The following is a 23929-nucleotide window of genomic DNA, read 5'->3' on the forward strand; positions in this document are numbered from 1 at the left end:
ATTTCCATCAGATTTAAGTGCAGTGTTGCTGTGACTGAAACTCTTGAAATGACCAGTTACCAGGTGTATAAATGGAACAAATCACTGGGCTGCAGTAGGGAAAACATGATCATTCTTATTGTCAATAGGAGCCAGATTTCATCTCATACCAGTTTTTGTTACTATCTTATCCTTGAAACAATACTGGTGATAGATCCCAGTGCCATGAAATAGCAGTACAGTGCCTTACAAGTTTTATTCAAGAAACATTTTTGCAGATTCCAGTTAACAGCTTGATGAAATTCCCAAAATACTAACTTCAAAAATACCACATTCAGAGGAAGAATTTTCACCTTAATATTAGCAAATATTTGTCCATTAATTCTAAACCCAAGGCACTGATTACATTGGTGCTCATTCTAAAATGAGAGCATTTGTCTAAATCAATTAAAAAGCTAAGAAGAAAAATCAGGAATTATTAAAACCACATTTTAAGGAAAGGAAACACAAAGATATAATAATTCCTGTTGTCAGCTCCCTAAAATCTTTGATATGACAAAACTACAAAGCTCATCACCAGCTGAGCTTTTCCCATTAGCTGTAGTTTCTCACACTTTACCAAGAGAAAGGAACAGGAAAATTTTACTGATGTAAAGGAATAAGATCTTTTTTTATCTCTACAGACTTAGATTAAATGTGACTTATGTGAGGGTGTGTGCAGGTCACCCTCCTTTATATACTATGCTAATTTAAGCCTGCACTGTCATCGGTGAAATAAATGAAAATAAATTTGTGTTCATGTAAATAAGCTCAGGATCTGAACTAATGCAATACCTGTTGAACATCTCCAGAGTTGTTTCTTATGCTAGTGTTTGGTTACAGAATGATGTTGTTAAATGTGATCTCACTGTTAATTTTATGGCTTTGAATTATCAGCTATCAAAGCTGAATATTGATTTGTATGTATATCTACACTGGCTCAGCTCAGGTATTTCCTTTTCTCCCTCTCAAATACCTTTACATTTGTTTTCCAGACTGCTCTCCTCATAGGGAAATGTTCCATCAAGATTCATACAGCTGCCACTGGATCACTTTAAAACCTCCTTTCCAAAGAAGTGTCTGTCAGAGTGCCAGTTGTTTGGCACAGCTGAGCTGCCACACCTATAATGAACTCGTGTTGTCATGGTTCCCCTCTCAGCCCTCCTCTCCACCTTTCCCTCTTGGTCACCTGCTGCACATCTGCTCTGCTGATGGTTGCTATGGGCAACCTCACCTCTGTTAGGAAAACAGCTGGTACTGGGATCCTGTCCTGCTCTTAACCCTTCCTACCTCCAGTGCCACTTCCCCACCTCGTGCCCTCTCCTCATCTGGGATGAATGCATCAACTTGGTCCTGCTTCAGCATTTTGCTGAAAAGAAGGGGCAAAACTGTGGGTAAGGCAGAGGAGAAGTGAGTGGTGACAAGGCAGTGAATAGCAGTGATTATATTCCACCTCTGGGAGAGGCCAGAGTTAGTGGTTCAGAGAGACCTGATGATGTGGAGCAGGCCTGAGGTGGGCTGCCAGGAAGCAGAGCTAAACTGGTGTGTTACTTGGGTGGTAATATATCTGTGCCTAGAAATACTTGGCAGTATGTACTTTTAGAATCTCTGTTTTACTGAAATATTGATACATCACCCATCATTAATTTGTACATTTCTCATTCTGATCCTTGGGATTTTCCATATGCTGAAGAACAGAAAAAAATCAGATAACAGTTCTTACTCTCAAACTGGATGTAGAAGTGACAAAATGGTACTACTTGTGATCTGCTCTTTGTTGCAGGTACTTACAAAATTGCATGCAAATTGTTTCAAGCTCTTGAGGTAACTCCAGAACTGTTCCAGTGTAGCATGAAACACATTAATGACAGGTCTTTTCCTTGGCAGGACAAGAGAACTGGTGCTTATATCTTGTTCTACCAAGATGGTGTCTCATATATATATGTGTGTGTATGTGTATGACAGTTCTAATTCTGTCTTGCAGGAATGCTTGCAGTCAGTAAGTGGCTGTAAAGGAGTCATCTGGTTTTCTGATCTTTAGGACAGCAGAACTAATCTATAATCTAAGCCCATGGTTTACAGGTTGCAGGTTTGTCTTTAGGAAACCAAAATAATACATAAAATAATTTTGCTAAGGAAAAAAACCCCCTTACTGTATTTCACAAATGCATGTTCCTTATCAGCCACACAAATGTCATTGCACACACATATCTCAATTTTCTCAAGTTACAAAAGGTTGGGAAATCAACCAACTTACCTCTAGTGAACAGTGGCCTTCTTGTAATTGAACAGGTAATTAAGCTCATACCTCCATAGCAGAGGAGAGCTCTCAGCCTGAGAAGCTCACATTACAGGAACTGACATACAAGGTTCCACTATGCAATACAGTTGAATGAGACTGCATTGAATTGTGGGGGCCATGATGTTTGCAAAGAAAGCCTACAGTTCTTGGTGCATTCCTGGAGATTGTACATCATCTCCTGGTGACTGAATAGCAAATTCATCTTTATTTAAATTCTAAGTTGTTAACAAGTTTTTTGCACAACACAGCTCATGAAGGTTCTTGACCTTGGTTATGACTTCTATGAGTATGAGAAGTTCTACCACTGAGAAACACTTTGACTGCTGGATATACTGCATGGAAGGAAGCAGAAGTGGATGGATGCAGAATTCCCGACCCCAATTCCTAAGGCAGGTTGAGGTAGGAGTCTCTAGCTGGCTGCTATTAGAAGAGAGGGACCTGCAGGTCTGCCTGATGTGATTTGTGTCCTTTTTTCATGGAGACATTTTCAGCCTAGAGCACAACAGATTTGTTTAAACTTAGGCCCATGGGGCTTTTTAAATTGAAAGCTTTAATTAATGGACCTTGACACAGTTTCATCAGACATTTCCTATTTTCCAGTCTCCCAGAGTGTTTTTTTAGTTTGTTTTCTGACTGGATATGTATTGATGAGAGAATGGCTGGTAAAATCTTGCTCTTTATTTCATAATTGCTACTGTGCTTTACTACTTCAATTTTTTTATTCCTTTTTTTTTTCCTGTTTAACTTATAAACAAAAATTTGGGCCCTGTGACAAGTTATTAAGCAACTCCAGATGTATCTCCTTGTACAGTGCCAAAGGATGAGTGCAATGGAAAACCTGTGAGGTGGCTATTGTCAGGAAACAATGTCATCATGGCCATCTTGCCCTGCTTTCTGCAGAAACGCTTGTGTAATCATTGTTGGCTAGGACTGATATGGGAAGGGAAGTTGGCTCCTGCCTCATTGTACAGAAATAAGTACTCTGCAGCAGGCTACTGCTCTGTCCTGCCAACCCCTGGAGTGAGGGAAGCACAAGACATGGAAGAGCAGATTGAAGGCATTACTCTGAAAGACACAGAGAACTCAAGGGTGAGGGTGCATTTTCTTGTCATCTCATTTTGAAGAAAGCAGAGGCAAAGCACATCAGTGGTTATCCAAATAACTTCAGTGACTCTGGAAGAAATTTGAATAAAAGGGCATAGTCCACTACTTGTGGGTTACGTGTTCCATCTGTGTGAGAGAGAAGATATGGTATGTGAAAACCAGCCAGAGCTGGTACTGTACTGCACTTCCTCACTGTCAGGCTAATAGTCAGGTAATGGATACCCAGAAGAATATGAAACACGTATGCTACTGACATATGCCAATCACAGTCCTATTCCTTGTCTTATACTTAATACAAGACTTAACCAAAAATGGAATTTTCCTCTGTTCCCAAACCTGTTCTAAACCTATTCTAATCATAACCAGAGTTGAACAATATCTTTGTGAGCAATATCTTCAGCAAAATTAAAAATATAAGCAATTTCTCCCAGAAATAGTCATCAGCCAAACGCTACCACTCATGCAAGAGTCCACAGAAAAGCCAACTCCCCAGGTCTTCTTTATCCAAACCATATTGAACCATAAACCCTGTCCCAGAGGATTTTAGGGTGCTCAATTCATACACCTGCCACCACCACTTACCACGCACATACCAAGATTTCAGTGCTGGCACTGTTTACCTGCTTATTTCTAATGTGAGGATTTAGAAGTCAAAAGTAAGAGTTTACTGCAAGTTGGATCTTGCATTACCTTGCAGAGCTGGCTTTATGTCTGAGAAGTGGTTCATATTCAATTCTGAGTTACATATTTATCATCTGCAGATGAGATAGGGCAGTTAGGATGTCAGCAGTATTCCAAAGTAAAAAAAAGGGAGGGATGGTTCTGCTTTTTCTGGATATTGCATGGGCTCTAGGATGACAGCTTTTGTTTTGATTCATGGAATTCATCAGGATACTCTTAGGACTGGGGAAGGTTGGTGCTGGGTTGGGATTTCAGAAGAAAACTTGGGTTTCCTGCTGAGTCTTGACAGTCAATGAAATTATGCTGATTTGCCTCAGAAGAGGCTATTACCCAGTAACTGGGCAAAACACCTTATCTCATATCACTCACTTTTTATTTTCCAATCACTGGTGCTGTCCACCAGTGATTAACACATCTATATTTCTTTCCAAGGTAAAATGGAGTGGACACCCGCTCCTAAAAGGAACATTAGAAAAATCCCCTTTTATTACAGCCTCTTAATGCAGATTGCAAATGACATTACGTGTACATGGCCAAACTCCTACTGGTGCCAATAAATCAGCCCATTCTATGTTTTAGTTTCTTATTAACCTACCATGCCTGAGGTTAGGCTGATTCAGCAAGTTCTTCTTGTGGGCTTTTTTGGGTGGTGGTTTTTTTTTTTTTTTGGCAACAACAACAAAGGAGAGAAAATGAGCTTTTCAGTAGTTTTCTCTCTAGCTTCTCAACAGGGGGATGCAAATTCCCTGGAGAACGGACAGGACAGGGAAGGGCAAGGCAGTCAAAGTACAGGAGAGCTGTGGCACAAAGGGCTGATGAGCATACCTATGTATCAGGATAAAAACCATTTTCACTGAATATGTGGAATGAAATTCATGCCATCATGCCTCAAAGAGGCCTAAATTGTTGGGATTTATACAGATCAGACCAGAGGAAAACTGCCTCCATGGCTTTGTTCTGGCTTTCAGACAGTAAGTGAATACCATCGCCAGGAGGCCAGAGAATTTTCACGCCTCTATCCAAGATTTACTGCCAAAGAGATAAAAAGATGATGTCACCAGGATAACCCTCCAAGGAGGGTTCAGGACTGAAGTTCCTTTTTCATTTAGTCTTGTCATCTTTAATTAAGTTTAGTTAAATCACTCCTTTGATTTAGTTAAATCAACTTACTTGTTGGCTGCCACAGCTGCAATTACAACAAAGAGTGATGGTTTAGTACCTTCCCCCCAAATGCTCCACCAACATGTTTCACATGGCACACATAATTGTTTTGGACTTGAGGTTTAAAGCTGAAGCCACCAATTCCTGCAAAAGTGAACATCCAGAATTTTACCTATCAAGATACATATTAAAATTGTCTATTTTCTATGACTAACTGTGTATTAAAAGCTATCAGGTTAAGACTCCAGGGCAGAAAAACAGTTGCTATAGGAACAAACAAACAAAAAAATTTCAAACAACTAAAAATGCCAATGAAAGCACAATCTAGTCTTTAAAAGAATACTGGAAATGTAAAAACAGCTCTGTAAACTAGTTTGATTATCTGATGCCAGATATGATAATCCCTATATAGAACTGCATGTTGCATCTGCAGCTGGAGATAAAGCATGCACTAAAACAGCAAGCCAAATGGAACCAAGGGATTGTTTACAGCACACAGTCAGTGTCATTAAAATACTGACATTGCATTTTGGAAATACCTCCTCTGACAGTGCTTCCAAAGATGTAAATAGAGCTTTAACTCGTCAGGCTGACAAAAAGAAAAGCTTAAAAAATGCAAGCCAGCAATGAACTATAAAAGCTAATACTAAACATGTAGAAATTAACATATATTCTTTGAAACTGTTGTTTGCTACAGGCCTACAATCCAACTCTAATGTTAACTAGGACCTGTTAGCTTTTTTCCCCTGAAACTTCATACCATTCATATGTTATTATTATTTCCATATTAATTTATCATTATTTACACACAATTCTGACCCCATCATCATCAATGTCACTAGTCATGCAAGCAATGCAACTTGTCAGATACTCACTTTCTCAAGGAGAAGACACTCATTATTGCAATAAAAGAGATTGTAGAGGATTGTAATGATTGTCACTAATTTTAGGAGGATTTGACCAATATATGTAAGACAGAATTAGTCTTTGCTCAATAAGATTACAGTCATATTATCTATCCAAGATACCCTTTGTTCATCCCATAATAACACTGCTCATTTTGTCTGTACTGCCTTGTGTAATACCAACAGCACAAGACCTGCTGTTCCATTCTGCTGCAGCAGCACTCAGGCCACTTATTTTCATAAAAGATAAATTAATCTGAATTGGGAACACCATTAGAGGGTTTCAAGAGAAGCAGAAGAGGCTGAAAGCAACTCCTGGTCATGTGGTTCAGCTTTAAGGTTATTTAGAAAGGTAAGAAACAAGTATGACAGAACCACAGGGTATTGTGAGTTGGAAGGGATCATTGAGTCCAACTCTTAAGTGAATGGCCCATATGTGCATTGAACCCACCATTAATACTTTGTTTTAACTGTACATCTGGTGCATTCTGAGTAGACAGGTACACAGCCATTTCTTTATCTTCCATTCTTGGAATAACAACCACCCTGTTTGTTCCCATGAAAAATGTTCCTGCCCTCCCATATGCAATTCACCTGTTACGTAAATAATTACAGGAAAAAATAAATTGGGTTTCAAGTGAACTACAAGGGAATTTATATTTGACTATGTGTGTGTGTACAAGGCACAGAAAGAGTTTCGTCAGAGAAGAAAAATACTTTCTTTTTTTTTTGTTTCTTTGAATCTCAGGCTTACACCTCCTTTATTTATTTAAACCTCCTGTGTTTATTAAGAGAAAATTATTCAATCAGTATCAATTTAATATCTCATGGTTTTTCCTTCTTTAGGAGGTTACAGCTCTTCAGCTACAGCAGGATTACCTTTCCTTCTAAATCACTCTGTGAGAGAAAATACAAATTTCCTATTCCTCTTCCTTTTTTGACCTCTTTCCATCAGTAACACTTTTTCTACCAATTTCTACCCACTTTTTTACCATTTTCTTTAAAGAGAGAGGAATCTGTCAGCACAGCATAAAAGTGCAGGATACAAATGCTCTGCTTTACCTTCAACTTTATGCTGTCCTTGAGTGTGACAATATTGGCCTGGTGGTTATTCCTGAAACATGTGTTCATGCAGGAGTAACAGGAATCAGAACTGAAGCCACTAAAGGGTGACATGATATTTGATTGGGAACAGTTGGAAATAGTGAAAAGCAGAGCAGAAAAAAAATCATCAGAGGCCAGAACCTATATGGAGAAGATTGACAGAATTGAGGTGAATAAGCCAAAAAAAGAGAAGCAAGCTATACCTTTGCAGACTTCAGCATCACCACTGCTTCAAACAATCACATATCATACTGTTTACTTCAGAGAAAATGCATCTGAAGTCAGGAATACAGTCAGGAATCATTCTAATTCCTTCTTGCCCATCTTGCTAAAGAGACAGGTAAATTACTATTCTGGCCAATGTTGACTAGACTGAAAAATGTTTTCTTCCATTTTTTTGCTATTTAAGTTCTCATCATCAATCCCCTCTTATTATTTCAAAATCAGCCTGTAATTGAAATAATTTCAGACCTACTTAATAAAAATACATCTTTGGTGCTCTTTGTTGTTGAACTGCTGATAGTTCACATTAACTTAAAACAGACTATTATTGGGGACTATGAAAATGTTCCAACATTTCAACATTTATGTTTTGGTGGGCTTTTACTGAGTAAAGAGTATGCTGTAAAAAATATATTTTTAATCTTTTACAGGACAAAAAACAAATTCTTGGCTGATGTTGATAGTTTTTAGTGGAAAATTGCTAAGAAGCAGCACAAATTTAATTTAAAAGTTTTTAAACTTCGCAACAAAACAAACAAAAAAGGATGAAAATTCATTATGAAATTTAATTTTTTTTAATTTGAAGTCTTCCAACAAACAAACTTTTCCACATGCTAATCACCTCTCCTTTTCATACTGTAGCTTTGCAAATAGATCTTTCAGGCTTGAACAATCACAGAGATGCTGCAGTAGGTTATTTCATTTATTTGTCCTGAGGGCCACTGGACAGTTTAACTAAATTCTGCTGAGCTCTTGCATCTCTGAAAGCTGTGTCCCTGTCTGAGCTGTGTCAGAACAGCCTGATCTGCACAACACCTTGAGGGTAAGGAGTGCATCTGCACCCTGAAATACCAGGAAATCTACAAAAATATAAAAGATTGCTCACAGTGTCAAATGTATCAGCAGCTTCATGTTACAATTAGCAGAGGCTTAAGAATGAAAAGTTAGAAGGGCAAAATACTCATTATAACAGTTCCAGATAGAATCTGAAAAGAAAGCTGACAAGCAGAGTTCTTCTATATTCTACTTTTCTACCCAGACCTGGTGGAGGGAAAAATATTTCCTCCATTGTCAGTCTACAGCCTTCATTCAGCATGTGATCTTTCCATTGCCAGGTAAAAATAAACACCAGACTAAAGTGAACACACCCTTCTTTATAAGTAACAGGAAGCTAAAGACACTGTGAAGTATGTGAGAAGTATAAATGAATCAGTAGAAGTTATATCAAGAGCTAATCTGTTGTTAGAGAGCACAGGTCAAACACATTGTGAGCGGCTGATGATGGGATCTCTACTGGCACAGTCAAGCAAATCCCATGCTTCCCTCTATGATTCCTACATTTTGGTAAAATACATTAAAATATCCAGTACCTTCCCATAAGGAAGTCTTACGGGACTTTCTTGCACAGAGTGTGGTTGAGCCAATGCCTCCAAATAAAATATTCAGCTCTACAATGCTGTCTGTGCCTGGATGGAAAAGGACTAGCTTTCCACAATTCACTATGGACAGAGCATTTTCCTGTCTTTCAGCCTGTCAGAAGACTGAAATGAAGTCATCCTAATGGGAAAAAAAGAAAAAGGAAAAATTCCATCACTGTCAGAAATTGATTAAAATATATTATTTCTTGTATTTTAGGTGTTACCATTGCCTAAAGTTTCAGTTAAACTTTTTACTTTCTTGAAGTATTAAGCTAATCCTGGGCAGTTATACTAAACAGGGACATCACTTGAGGTTATCTACATGTAAGGAAACATACCAAAATTTTAACTTCATCAGCAGTTTGATGATTTCAGAGTGCTGGAAAAGCACTCTGGTCCTGGCATATATATGGCCAGTATGTTCTTTTAGTTTAATTTCAACTTAGAAAATAGTAGTTTCTTCTCCAGGACATGGAGGTCCCACTGTGATAAGGACCCTGAGTTTGTGAACATTTAAAGCAGGGGTTAGCAGATCAGATCTTTACTATAGTCTCATGTAATAGTCTCATGACAAATGTAAAAATCAGGATTACATGTTGAACAATATGTCTTGTCAGAGATGGAAAATCCTCTCAGCAGGATTTACATTGCTTTACTGAAGCAATGGTCACATCAAACTACCCCAAACAAAGGGCCAGCAGCTGACAGGGACAAGAGGGAGAACTGACAGCCAGGTTTTCATCTGCACTTTCTGTTGACAAGTCTTGCAAAAAAAAAAGATCCATGTGCCTTTTCATTGTGTCAGCAGAGTTAATCAAAGAGGCGAATCAGCATGAAAGAGAGTGGCCTCCCCAAAAAATGCTGTTAATTTTCCATGGTGAGACTGCTTCAACTCACATGTTATCCATGTGACAGCTGATAGATAACTTCCTGCTCTTCAAATTGACCTTTTGATTGCCAGCAGTATTTTGCTCATTTTGTTGTCCCCACCTCCACTATTCTTGGGTGCAACCATCTCTCTTTGAAAGGCAAGACTCTGAAATACCCTCTGTGATAGCTTTAGCTCTGTGACACAATTTGTCATTGGACAAAGCAGGCTAGGGTTTTTTTTTTTAATTTGTGGAAGGAACTAACACATTTCTCCTGAATTTCCTCTTCCAGGCTGTTTCTCAAATCATCACTATGGCTCAAAACTTCTGGGCAGCAAATGCACTTTTACTGCTGCCAACACCAGTTTTGCAGGATTTCAGCTCATGGGAATCTTTTTATTTTTCATGGGAAACCTGCCACAGCCAGCCAACTTCTTATGGGCAGAGGCACTCATCCAGCATGAGGCCACACGTTGGTGAGCTGCCCTGCAGTGGGCAGTGCTTTGGGGACAGACCCTCTGGTGGCAGGGTTGGCACAGACTCCTGTGGTCACTCCTTCACTGACGTCAATCACAACACGTGGCTTTGTGGCTGGGTCTCCCTCTACCCACGCCGTTCTTCTCATATCCACTAGAGGGATACCTAAGAGCACAGGAACAAGGACACGTTTCCTCACCCCTACCCGCCAATGCTGCCGCCTTTGGTCACAGTCCTTAGGACCTTATTTTTTGAGTAGCTGCAACCACAACTCAGGATTATTCATTGCAAATCGCTAATTAGTTAGTGAGTAGAGGTCAGAAATGAGCTTATTGCTGAAGACTGTGTGACAATATGGCATTTTCCCACATATTGCAAATATTCAGGCAGCCTGAATTTGTGTCTGAAAGGGACACAAACACACATTTAAGAGAAAGGGAAAAACAGTAAGAGGCCCCAAGAAGCAGAAGATGATGTCTAGCTGAAAAAAGTGGGAGAGGTGATGGAAGAATGCCAGAATTTTCTTAGCTACTTCCAAGCAGGAGTAGCCTGCATGTTTCAACGCCTACTGGAAATAATGGAAATATTCCTAATAACTACACAGGAACCTGAATGAAACTTCTGAAGCATCAGAGTCTTAACTTTACAGAGTACAGGATGAGAACAGAAACAGTGAACTCCTTGGCATTTATGTCAGTATGCTCACAGCCACCAAGGAACGTTATCATTTAAAAGAATCTTTTACCATCTGTTGGAGAAAACTGCAGTTTGTTATTGAATGTGTGGCAAGAAGGAACCATTTCTGCATTGCAGATTCAAATTTTCTTCAGTCTTTTCTTCAGTGCAAAAGAATATATTAAGGCCAATATGGATTTAGCAGGATCTAGCCTTTGAGCAGAAAGGCTAATCTATATAGATTTCCCTATATGAATGCCATAGTTCATCACATAAAATACTGATTATTTTATACTTTCTAGAAAATATATGTCATAAAATGCTAGTGATAGTCAGAAAATCAGTTATTTAGGTTTAAATACAACTATCCTATTTCTACTTCAAAAGCACTTCAGACCATTAACATCATTTAATTACAGTACGTTTAAGTAACTATCAAGCACTGCAATAAGATGGGGAATCAGCCCTGTACACATTTAGTTCAAAGACTGCAGAAATTGTTGCCAAGATTTTCCAAACTTGTCACAGATTCTATGTTGCAAGGATGAGACTTGCTTTGGCTTGATTACTGGAGTGTTATTTAAACACTATGCACATGTACATACACAGACTTATATCCACAAAAGTACCAGGGGCTTCAAGAGAAGTTTCTAGGTGCATAGCACTAGAGAATGAACCAAAGTTTTTCTTAAAAAGTGACAGACAAAAGCAAGAAAAGCAAACAGTGGTGGAGTTACAAGACAAAGCTAACCTGATAAATGGAGTGACATAACCAGAGGGTAGAAAGGAGGCCTTTCCTACCTGTCAGGCACACCCACCTTGCTTTCCTGAGGTGGCTAGATGCCATTTCCTTTTGCCTTGTCAAAGAGGACAGTGTTTTCTACTGGCAAATACTTTTTGCAAGTTAAAATGGCAAGCAAATACCAGGACAATATTCTCCATTCTCCTGAATGTACCATTCTAACTCATCTAGGAATGCACAGTAGTATTTGAAAACTGATACCCACAGACATATTCTCTGTTGCAGTGTTCTGCCCATCTCAAAGATATTTGGCAGGGGAGCCAAAGCTTACCTTCTGATGCCAAAGGACAGATGTGCCAGCTGGTGAGGTTGGGTTTGAGTCCCAGGATGATCCCCTGCTTACAATGTGTCTTCCTAAAGACTTCAACAAACAATGAGATTATTTTTCAGCTTGCCCTTCTTATATGTAACAGGGAGCTGTCCCATAACCCCATTTATTCCATCAAAAGACTTGTTAGAAATTGTATTTGTTTTATTCAATCTTAACTGAAGTCTACCTTTGTACTTTTTAATGTGATTTCATCTACTGTTCCCTTCAGAAGTCCTCTCTCATATCATTTCTGTTGACAGAAACCAGGTTTACTTTTCTACCCCTCAATGGCCATTCCCTCAGCTTCCTCAGGCCAGGGGGAGAAATCTGTGTTGTTCTCTTCTCACGGAAAATCACAGTTCTTTGTTGCTCTTGAGCCGTTCTCTGTGATGGAAATGACAAAGATTGGTAAATTTGACTACTGCCAGTATGAACCACCGTATTGCTCAATAGGACACTGTCATGACAGGCAGTGAGACATTAATGAAGCTTTTCACCTGAGGTTCCTGTGGTGCTGAGCTTATATCATAATTATATTATTGCTCAGGAAACTGAAATAAGAATGAACTAAATGACATTGTAAGAGACACACAAAATAAACAGTAGGAGAAGATTAATATTATGTTTCTTTTTCCTACTCTGAAGATTCTGAAAGATTTCCCTTGTGTATAATGTAAAACAATGTTACTAGACTTCAGGGGAAATCAGGATGCTAAAATCTCACTGCATATGTGGCAGAATACAAGAAGTGTGTTCTCTCAGGGAGGATCACTACATCCCTATTTGCTGAGTCATGTATCTACCATGCTAGACCCAGACTAGTTTCTACAGTATATAAATGTTTTAAAAATTTGTCTTTCCAGAAGTATTGTCTCCTTGATCAGTATTTATGTTAATCAAAGTGGTTTTCTGCCACCTTGTTTCTTACCTATATATATAGCTTTTTTTTCCTCCTGAGGATATCATGTATGTTCTTTTCATACTTGACAAGTGCCATGTGGAATCATGGCTTCAAAATATGCAAAAGCAATCCCTGAGAAACACCTATCTTTGCAGAAAATGCAATTAAAGCACCAGTGGACAAGTCAAAGATCTGTTGCAACTCTGGACTGGCCTTCTAGGTAAATGACATAGCTGAAAAACAAAAAGACCACTTGGTGTTTGTGAAACCAATCATAATCTTACTGCTATGGATACCTTGTGTGGGCTGGAGAAGCAGTGCACTCCTCCTGGCAGCTCAATCTGAACATGCAGAGCAGATGGTGGCATCTTCTTTCTGTCTGACCAGCTTTATCAACCAGCAGCAGTTTAGCCATGATCTTAATCCAAGTATAAGATTTGTAAAACATTAATACTTGCATTCTAAAGTATGAGTCTCAAAGGCAGGGCAAGTAGCAGAAAGGCAGATTTACTTTCCCTTTCATGGTTTCATAAAGGATTTTATGCCTTACTATGAATGTTCTGCACTGAGAGGCAATCATTTAATAAGAAAGTTGCACTGACAAATGTTTACAAAGCCAACTGCCTTGCAGCAAATAGCACTCTGTGATATCATAACAAACCAAAGAACTGTGCCACGCATTTTCAGAACTCAAATGAACTTTTGTGCCTGTGAGGTGGTTGTGTAATAGCAGCAAGAACTGCCCACGAACATTTGCAAAAGAAATGCAAACAAAGAATTTTGCAAGAAGCTACTGAAACATGAGTGAGGATTAAAAATAAGAGTCTGAACCTGACTGCTTGGATTCTACTCAGTCTGGTCTGGGTAAATCCTGCACTACCATTCTCACAGATCTCTTGCCTCTGTCATGGGCCTTTCCTCCTCCTCCCCCCCTTTCAACTTTTCATCTGTCCTTCTGTGAATTTCCATAACTACTGCAATTAACACTCTTCTTTCCTTTTCAAGTCCATTGCCTTTCCTGTGGACCTGCACCTAAGTCCAGTTTCAGGTTGTTAGGGTCTATGTCCCCGCTGGAAGAAGCCATCCAACAGAGAATACAAGACAGAAAAGATGGAGAAGTTCATTTGGGATCTTTCAGAGAAAACACTACAGTAAAAAAAAAAAAAGTTGGTTTTGCAGAGGCAATTTCTTTTTTGAAAAAGTTAGGTATTTGTAATAATGTTAACATGTAGATTATTCACATTGAAACGTCTCATTATGTGTGACTAAAACTAGCATCTTCTATTTATCTGAGAATAGATCTTTCAGTTTCACAAAAACATCAGGTTTTCAAAATTTGTAGGAACTCAGTTATGCTTGGGATAACAAATATCAGTAAGGTCTACCACTAGCTCAGGAGGAAATATAAATTCCTGTATTGGATCCATTGGTGGGAATTGTTCTGGATTGCAAAGACCTGAAAGGATCTGCAAAGAAAATGAAGGGGGGTGGAGGAAGAATGCAGATACCAAGGTTAAGCTGCAAGTCTGTCAACAGGTGAGATTCTTTCCTAGGGTGAGAAGGAGTTTCGACACTTTACAAGTTGAGTTGCACTCAAAAATTCAGGATGTCCAAATTGAGTTTTTCATCTTTAATTCTGTTAAATCTATTCACAGACTACTCAACAGGAAGATGATAGACTAGTCACTCTTAAACCTTTGCTTGAAATACATGAAGCCTTAAGAAAGATCTTCCAGTATTTCCTGAAACTGGTCATAACAAACATGTTGCAGCCACATTGGGCACAATGCTTACTGTGAGAAAATGCAGTGCTGGATTGTATAGCTATGTTCTGTTCATAAACTTACCTTTCTGTTCACAACTTACCTTTCTGCCAGTCACAAAAAAGATTTGCTTATCTGAATGTTGAGAGCAAGCCATGCTCTTGCATCAAAATACAGCTTTAGGTATCACAAGAAATTAATGAAATGCTGTATGCTCCTAAAGGTCGACTGAGTTTGCTTTGTCCTGCAGAATTTAATTTGATGCTCAGTCTGAAAATAAGCAGGTGGGGATGAGCCAGTGCAATGTCTGCCATTTCTCAGTAATGAATGCATGTTCTGATGCTAATGCACCACCTCCTACTCCCCACCCTAACTGTTCTCTGGTGACTTGAAATAATCTGCAAAGAAATTGAGGTCCTCTAATTCAAACCCTGTAACATAAGAGATAATTGTGAGGGGGAACTTCTGGGTTTGAACTACAACTTCCAAGTCTGTTTATCCTGTTCATTTCCAGGTCTGTATAATATCCAGTAACTGATGAATTTAGAATACATAGCCTGAAGCTAAAACCAAGGACATTCAACATTACCCTCCTCTCTACAGTGTCAAAAGCAAAGCTGTGGAGCCACAATTCTCATTTTGGCATGACCTGAACTATGTATAATCTTTTCTTTCTGCAGAATGGCCAAATTTTAACAAAATCAACTTTACTACTCTACACAGATTTAAAATTTCCTTCTGGTTATCTCTATGCCATGCCAGTTCTATGCCCTTTCTGCTGTGGGTACCATATTCAACACATGCTGTGTTCTTAAAGAGAGAAATCCCAAATCCTGATTTGGGATTCTAGATTCTCATCCATTTGTATGTATACATGTCCAGGAAACAAAATAATCTTTAAATGCCTTGCTACAGCTGGCCTTTTCTTTTTTCTAAGGGGAATTATGGATATATCTTTTAAGTCTTCATTGTACATACCTGTCTTTTGTTTCATTTACTATTTTTACATTTTACCGCAAAGCTGTCTGTACTTCACTTAGAGTGACTGAAGGCTTACAGGATGAAGTAGCCCGTCCCCAATCTTCTGCCACTCCCCTTGGAAGGCAATAAGGTGATTCTCAGCAGAGACAGGCTGCTGGTTTTGTGGTTATCCCCTAACATATCCCCAAGAGCTACCAAAACACAAACCCTGGAGTGATGTCAGTCACTAGGTCCCTGCAGGAAAAAGCCCTAATGGGTCCTGCCAAGTGCAGTAGTAGTGATCACTGTAGCATTCCTCATGCATTGTAGGTACAACAATGCAGGCTCAAAGGCCTAAGAATATCTAATTTACAGGCTAACCCTCCAAATCAGAACCTAGTATTTATGTTAGGTATTTAAGCTTTCACCCCATGGAATGGGCCTGCTGAGGGTAGACTGCTACAGGAACATTGCTGTCATGAAGAAAATCAGTAGAAAGTTCTTCTGAACCATCTCCAGTTTGGGTGTAACTGTGCAGTCACAGTGCACATTCATGTGTCAATAGCCATCCAATATGCCAGTGCCTTTGAAGTCTAACATTTCTGCTTATCTACCTCCCTACAGATAAGAGTACTTCTTTCATAATATCCAACATAGCCATATTAGCAACTGTCAGAATGGTGAATTGCTGAAATGTCTAACTTCCAGGAAGTTTTTTAAACACTTAAAATCCAGCAGACAGCTTCATATGCTTCAGACCCAGAAAACTCAATAACCCATATTTGCTACATTTATAGAATTTAGGCAACTAGACAAAAGAGCCACTTGTAAAGTGGCATGGAGGAATCTTTGTTAATAATGACTGAGAAGAAGACAAGATTTGCACTGCAGAAAACAAAGTGCGGGTCTCGAATGTGATGAATCCTTGGAGTGTGAACACTTCAGTACTGCAGGCGGGGAGACATCATTGCCTGCAAGGTTTGGGCAAGATTTTGACAAGATTTGACTTACCTGTAATGAACAAGAACCCGTGCTGGTACCTAATACAAGAGACAATAGAACATCCCCCCAGTTCAGTAGATCTGTATGCTCCCTGCTTCAGTGTATCCCAGATTCACACATATTTTGGGCTGTTATCGACATGTGGGTTTGCAAGCTGTCCTTGACAAACCCATATGTAAGGACTTAAAGCACTTAAACCCTTATGTACGGACTGTTGCCTGTCTAAAACACTGTCTCCTTAAGATAATGGAGCCTGAGATAAGCACAGCTGGTGCAGCAGGAAGGAGCTGATTCCAGACCTACCAGAAGTAAAGGTTTGGTTAGCACTGCGAAAAAATTCCCACTGTGACAAAATATGGGAAAGCAAACAAGTGCTTATACACACGCTATCTCAAATGAGTGGAATGGCATGTATGCCCCATGGATACCCAGGACCTGGACTCTAGAAAGGTAGTACTTCCAGAAGAATGACTCTGGGAATATTGACTTGGGCACAGAGTCTCATTTGCACCTTAGACAGAGGCATCTCTTATAATCAGACTGTAACACCAAAGAGTGAAATTAAGAAAATGTTTCAAATCAGAAAAACTAACTGTGACAGCAGCATTCACATTTAATTTATTGACTTCTAGCAATATATAAAAGCCAAATTAATACAAAGAAAGTGAAGAAAATGAAGTAAACCCCAAAAAGGCTTCAGCTGGCTAAGTCACCTTCAGTACCACTTCCACTGATTACAATTACTGTTACCTGCCTGGTCTCAAGCTGCTGTATCATTTCTTCCAATCCTATGCTCTCCTGTGCCACGTCTCTACTGCCTTATGACATCTAAAATGCTCTAGACACCTGTGTTTAAGCAACTGCATTTCACCACCTCACCATGGTTACAGAGAGACAAATTGAAACAATAAAGATTTCATATCTTAATAGCCAATGCAAAAGCTGTTAAAGTGACTGACCTGATTTCTGTCACAGATACACATCAGCTCAAAAAATGAAGGGAAGACAAGAGAAATTTCGGAACACTGAAAGGTAGTGAAATAATAAGAGCCTGCAGGCTGACATATCATCCATTCTCCCATTCAAAGCACACTGAACTCCATGTCAATTTTCCCATTCTGTTTAGAGGCTTTTGGCTTGCTCCATAAGATGAAGAAAGCTTCTGGTGGAAATTACAACTCTGTCAACTTTTGGGATAAAATTCTGTATATCTAGACCAGCCATGGCAACTTGCCTGGCATAGCAAAAGAGAATCATAACTGTTGTTTCTTGCATGTTTTTAACACAAAGATACCTGTGCCAAAAGATTCTAAACCAGCTTTACTACAAGTCAGAGTATCACTTCTGGTCAAAAAGGTTCTAAATCCAACAAACAAGATTCTGATTCTTTGACAAAGATCTCTGCACTTACACTTCACTGCAAGACTCAAATCTAAATTAGAAAATTAGCTGAAGCCATTACAAAATCATTTATCATATGAAGTTGTGAAGTGTAATACATGACAGTAAGTTATCTAGCATACCTTTACACTTCATTCTAACTTTCATCTCCTGCAGCATTTAAGCTGTGCTAATCAGATCTTTTTTGTTGAAAACATATGGTTCAAATGCAGAAGATTTATTTCTGACAATTAAATGCAGTCATTTAAGCAAAATACTTAATATTTTGTAATATGTACACTGGAGGAAGAATGAAGATAAGGATGTAAGATATGAAGTGCATATTTTTGGTAGCTGATTCTATTCAGAAAAAGAGAAAATACATTTATCTGTGTGTTGATTAGTGTGTCTTGGGGCAGTAAATCAGTTTTCCATTCCGGTCTTGTGCACTATGGTTTGTCATTCACACAGATGTGGCCCAAGGAGGAAGAAGCTTCATTGTTTGCCATCTAAGAGAAGCAAGAAATGACAACAGTGACTTGATTTGACTGGCAACCTCCCAGCACTGCCCTTATCAGGTGCCTCCAAGTCAGTGATAACTGGGATTAGGACTAAAGAGGGATGGAGAAGCATGGCCCCTGCTCTGGTGGATCTCACCTACTGCAAGCTTCTGCAATGAGAGTAAACCCACAAACCTACTGATTCAGGGGCCAGTGGTGCCTCACCCCAGTCACAGAAATACCATGGCAGTAATCTGTGAATGAGAGCTCAAGAGTTTCCATAGCAGAGCCACAGAGGTTCAGGGCACAGCATGGATTTATATGCTGGCAAGGACCTTGCCTCACTAAGTAAAAACTTACCCAGAAAAAGAATTGTAATAACAGTGGAACGACAGTGAACAGTTGCAGAAAACAGAGCACAAAGGATCAGCATTATATGAAGTGTATTGCTTTGTTTGTTTTGCTTCTGTCTCTTTGTGTTAGCTCTGAGTTAATTATTTCTCTCCCAAAGAGTACTGGGCATAGCAAGGAGAACTAGAATGAAGTGACAGTGCCAGCATGCAGTCAGGGGGGCAAAGCACCTGGAAGGAGAAGGAAGAAGGCTTAGAGCCTGATCCATTGCATGTTAATAAGATGGGTTATTTAATCCTCTATGGGATTTGACATGCAGAAGAAAGGAGGAGGGTTCAGGGAAAGAGAGGGCTGTAAAAATTATGTAGATTTCAAAGCAAAAAAAAAAACTTGTGTGAACGAGACCTGTTACCAGACATTTCAATTACAAGGAGCTGTATTTAAAGCATGACTGATTGGAGACATCATTAGGCACTCCGCTATTCAGGGGTGCCAAAATCAGCAAACACTCCTACCTAGCCACTGTTGCACAGAGCCTTCCCCCAGCTTCTCTTACCATCTCAGTAAAGGCATCAGCGCAGTTTGCCCGTATTTGCTCAGCAGTCAGGGGGCTGTTCAGTGCAAAGGTCTCTTTCAGTCCTCTTTCATTTCTCACACAAGTTACTGCATCCCTCAAAGCGAAGAACACAGAGCATCCCAAGAAAAATCCTGCCTCACCTATCCCCTGAAAAAGATATTAAAAAGCCAGTCTCTCATATAAATACACACATATAGTCCTATTTTGTATTGCATAGTCACATAAGTGAGCTGCATACTCTGAATAACATTATAATTTCTCCATCAATTAATATTTTTATTCTATCTTTTCAGTTTATCACCACATTTAAAAGTATGGTTTTAAACTGATCTTGCAGCTTTTGTGTATGGTCTGTTAACAAAACTCTAAAATCACTACCTGCCAACCATTAAAGTGACACAACAATATTTGGCTTTATGTCTTATTAGCTTCCCTGATGTTATAAATAAAACAATTTACTGGACACTTGTTTGAAATGCTAAAGGAGAGGAACTGAAAACTTATGTGTTTTATATCAAAGTAATTTCTCAGTTTGGCCTGGGATGTAAGAACTAGGCCCTGTGATCATCTGCTTACCTTGGATGCATAGATGGCATAAGGATTTTGAGAAGGTGACAACAGGGAAACACTAAACTGTTCTGGAACATCACAAACAGCAGGGATCTTATACTGATCTGGACCCCGAGTATAGAGGACTCCTTCTGAAGAATACTTCAACTCCTCCATTGTATACAGTCCAACACCTTGAACAAAAGCACCTTCAATCTTTAAATAAGAAAAGAAATAGCATTTATGTACTCATGTTTGGTTAACCGAGAAAACTTCACCAAGAACTCATTTGTATCACTAGCTGTTACTGTGATATATGTGAGGACTAATGCACTAATGTCTGCCTAACGAGATGCTTCAACATTTTGGGGCAACTATAATGGAAAAGCTTTCACAATCCTCTCTCATACCTGAGAAGATAAATGCTTGTATAAGGAAGCAATGAGATCTGTGGACCAGCCTGCAATGAATAAAGATGTTTCCTTGCTATCAAGGAAGGCAGATCAAACAGCTTGGAGACTGTAGATCACAAACAGGATTTCAGTCCAGTACACAGAAGACATCCACACATACTGGAAGTATTACAGGTTGAAACCATGGGTAAAATTCAAGCTTCTTTGACATCTATAGAGTTCTGACACTGATTCAATTGGAGCAAGTCTATAGGCAAGAGACATTCTAATAAGATCTATAATCCAGTAAGAAAAGAATATTTTCTGAATGAGGTAATTATTTCACATGAGGACAATAGTGTAATAGAAATAAGGCATCAGAAAATTCTTGGCACGTACCTGTCCTATATCCACAGCTGGATTTATGCTGCATCCAATGTCCATAACAATGTCTGTTCTGAGGTTCTGTTAATAAAATTTAAATTTATACCACCCAGAGAGATGGAATGAAAGCATTAGAAAATAATGTGGGTTAGAGCTGGAATTCAGTGAAATAAGAAATACTGATATAGAGGCCCTCCATGTACATTATTTCAGAATAACATCCAATATCTCATCAGAGGCAAAATGGGTTTGTCTCAACTTTTACAGAAGTTTGGCCAGAGACAGCCCTGCCAGATTTTTCCCATTGCACAAGGAAACCCTCATACAAATGTACAGAAAGAGGCCATATGGTCATCAGTCTATAGCCTTTAGCTGTCCAGGTGGCCAAAAGCCTGGAAATTGAATATTGCTATAAGGTGTTTGCTGGCATACAGGGACAGAACAAGCAAAGAACACGTTAGATGTCAGCCATAACCCAAAAGGTGAACACAAATGACATTGACATGTATGTCAGAAGCTGGTTAATACTGCACAGCTTCCATTCTGCTCCACCTGTAATTCATATTTACACCATTGATATATTTACTAACATGTGAAGACAGTTGACTTATTAACCCCAAATCTGATTGATTGTTGGAGCAAACCTTATTCACATTACTTTCAAAACTTCTCTGACATTCAGTTATTACCTTGTGATCGCCTGTTAGACAGTCAATTTCAACCTCTGAACAAGCAGCTCCAAAAAGAAAATATGTGAATGGCTGTCCTTCCCCTTTCTCCCAATCCATGTATTCATTGTAACCTCTGATGGAAGAAACAAAGTCCATAAGAAGAAAACTGACCACAGTTTGCATTATAACAAAGCAGGTAAGCACATAAGTTTGAAACTGATTGTGAAATCTTAAGTTAAACATCTTAAGTGAAATCTTAAGTAACAGCTCAGAACTTCAAAATTCCATGAAAACCTACAGAGCACCGCTATTTTAGGTTTGAAGCCTCTGGTATTTATATAAAATGTAGCAGACAAAAAAGCTATTTCAGCTCAGGAGAGTCTATAACCAGCATAATCATAGAAATATACTAATAAAAGCACAGTACAAATACAGAATAAACATTTAACATAGTGGTTACTGGGGTAATAGCACATAAAGGAATTTAGAAAAAGGGAGGAAAATTTGTCAGGACCTATGAAAAAATAATTTACAAGAGATAAATGAAAAAGTCAAAATTACAGAAACAGCCTACAGAATTGAGTAAGAGTGTTAAAAGAGGAATATTGAAATAAAGGTGTAATTACTTTGACAGGAGTGGGATTAACAGAGGACACCATAGTAGTCAGGAATGATGGGGTAAATCCAAGGACATGAGAGAACAGTGAAATGTGCTGTCTTCCAAACATGGGAGCTATGTGACTAAGGTGTATTTTCTGACTATGTATGACTGAAATATCTTTGTTGAGCATATTTAAGATTATCATAAAGCAATTATATAGTACAGAACCATGTACCAAGAAAAGGATACACAAAATCCATACACTCAACTTCTCATAATCCATTTAGCTCAGCTGCCTTTGAGATTCTTGGAAGTAGAGAATATGACTGGCTAAGAGCTAGATCAATACAGGATGTGCAGATGTTTTTGGACACCATTAAATATCAATAGCAAAGTATGACTGTTGTGCATTACTTTGGTGATATCAACATTCCTGAAGGGCTGCATAAGCAGAAAACATACTTGAACAGGCTTAACAGCAGGAAGGGACATTTCATTTGGATATTTCTTGGTGTTTTATAAAAGTATGGTTTTCCCAAGTGCCCTTTCAACTTATTCCAGACTGCCAGAGACCTGAAAAGTTGCTATTGATAAGGAAGAACCACCAGCAGAAGAAGAGAAGAGATAAGGCACAGCAGGCCAAGAGAAAAGCTTAGCTTTGAATCCCACCTGAGTTATAGCACAAAAATTTTTCATTTCTGGCTCTTTATAAAAACTGTGAAAGAATTCAAAGAAAAAGGACCAAGAGACTGCTCTGAGAGCAGTGGGAACAATGACATTTATAGCTTATAGTAATCCAGCTCCAGTAAATCAACTATATCCCACTTTGCACATGACTTATAGGCAGCACTTTCTTGACACTGACTGGTTTGCTAAATGTGAAACCATAGAGCAAAGGATGGCATAAAATATTCTTTTAATACTTTCTAGAGAGGCCACAGAGGACTAGACATAAATTAACACCTAAACTTTATGCTTCCAACCCTCCATATACCAACTAATTATATAAAACATAAAATGAGCCATTAGAAAGACCTATTAGACAGGACATACTCTTTACAGCATTAATTATCTTCAGAAATCAGTCCTAGTATAATTTATGCATTTTTAAGGAATACAAATATATTACCTAAAATAGCCAGTAGCTGAAAGGCTCACACTCTGTTCAAAAGCTTCTCTAATCTGAAAAATATAGCAGTGCTTATGGTAAACCAAGGAAGGAGTCAGGAAGGAACACAGCATAGTCATATTTACTTTATTTATATATATACTTACCCACACATATTTACTTAAAACCCAAACAGTCAAAATTGTAAAGAAAGAAAGACAAACTGGGTTAAGCATGTTTAGCTGCACATGGTGTCTAATACCACAGAACTAAACCCCTCTTGTATGAACAATCTGAATTCTTTTGGCAATACAAGAAGGAATAGACCTGTCAACAGCAGTGTTCTTGCAAATCTTTATTACTGGCAATGCCATAGTCATCTGCTCAGTTTTTCTGATTGTGTTCAACAGAGATGGGTCTCTCTGTCAGCTAACCAGAGCTGCTTGATAAGTCACTGATTATATTGGGTCATGCAACTGGGTGCATGTGCAACCTTTTGCTTTTTCTTGGATAAACTGCCTTTATCTTAACCCACTGACTTGTTGGCTTTTTTCCACCTTATTTTCTTCCCCTATCTCACTGAGAAAGGGAGTGATAAAGCAGTTTGTTGAGCACCTGGAGTCCAGCCAAGGTCAAGCCACCACACTGACACAAAAGATCTGCATGACCTATTTGCATAAAAATGACAGTTTTCAAGATAAATGCTCTTTGTAAAGTTCTGCCAGTCATAAAAAGTGACAAT

General features: G+C 38.8%; 1 protein-coding gene and 1 long non-coding RNA gene across 7 annotated transcripts in view; both read right to left on the minus strand.

The window, feature by feature from the left end:
• Positions 1-110: 110 nt before the first annotated feature.
• On the minus strand, positions 111-6208 carry LOC121356481. The gene is made up of 4 exons (XR_005955570.1): positions 6142-6208; positions 5276-5410; positions 4115-4179; positions 111-3550 (listed from the first exon to the last, which is right to left on the minus strand). It is a non-coding gene; the product is annotated as an uncharacterized LOC121356481 (long non-coding RNA).
• Positions 6209-6641: 433 nt separating this feature from the next.
• Positions 6642-23929, minus strand: part of AOX1 (aldehyde oxidase 1) — a 49421-nt gene continuing 32133 nt past the window's right edge. For 2 of the 6 annotated variants that reach the window (XM_041472947.1, XM_041472951.1), the window contains exons 30-39: positions 23209-23261; positions 21497-21611; positions 20823-20888; positions 20059-20247; positions 19462-19629; positions 12236-12432; positions 12010-12099; positions 8868-9054; positions 7234-7416; positions 6642-6765 (exon numbers count right to left, since the gene is read on the minus strand). In XM_041472947.1, the coding sequence (XP_041328881.1) occupies positions 12274-12432; positions 19462-19629; positions 20059-20247; positions 20823-20888; positions 21497-21611; positions 23209-23261 (750 nt within the window). In that variant the 3' untranslated portion in view covers positions 6642-6765; positions 7234-7416; positions 8868-9054; positions 12010-12099; positions 12236-12273. Of the gene's footprint in view, positions 6766-7233; positions 7417-8867; positions 9055-12009; positions 12100-12235; positions 12433-17263; positions 18564-18914; positions 19136-19461; positions 19630-20058; positions 20248-20822; positions 20889-21496; positions 21612-23208; positions 23262-23929 lie in introns of those variants that run through there. The other 4 variants (XM_041472949.1, XM_041472948.1, XM_041472950.1 and 1 more) reach the window with 4 other exon arrangements.

Source organism: Pyrgilauda ruficollis, unplaced genomic scaffold, assembly GCF_017590135.1.
Source record: "Pyrgilauda ruficollis isolate IOZ18807 unplaced genomic scaffold, ASM1759013v1 scaffold3, whole genome shotgun sequence".
Taxonomy (NCBI): Eukaryota; Metazoa; Chordata; class Aves; order Passeriformes; family Passeridae; genus Pyrgilauda; species Pyrgilauda ruficollis.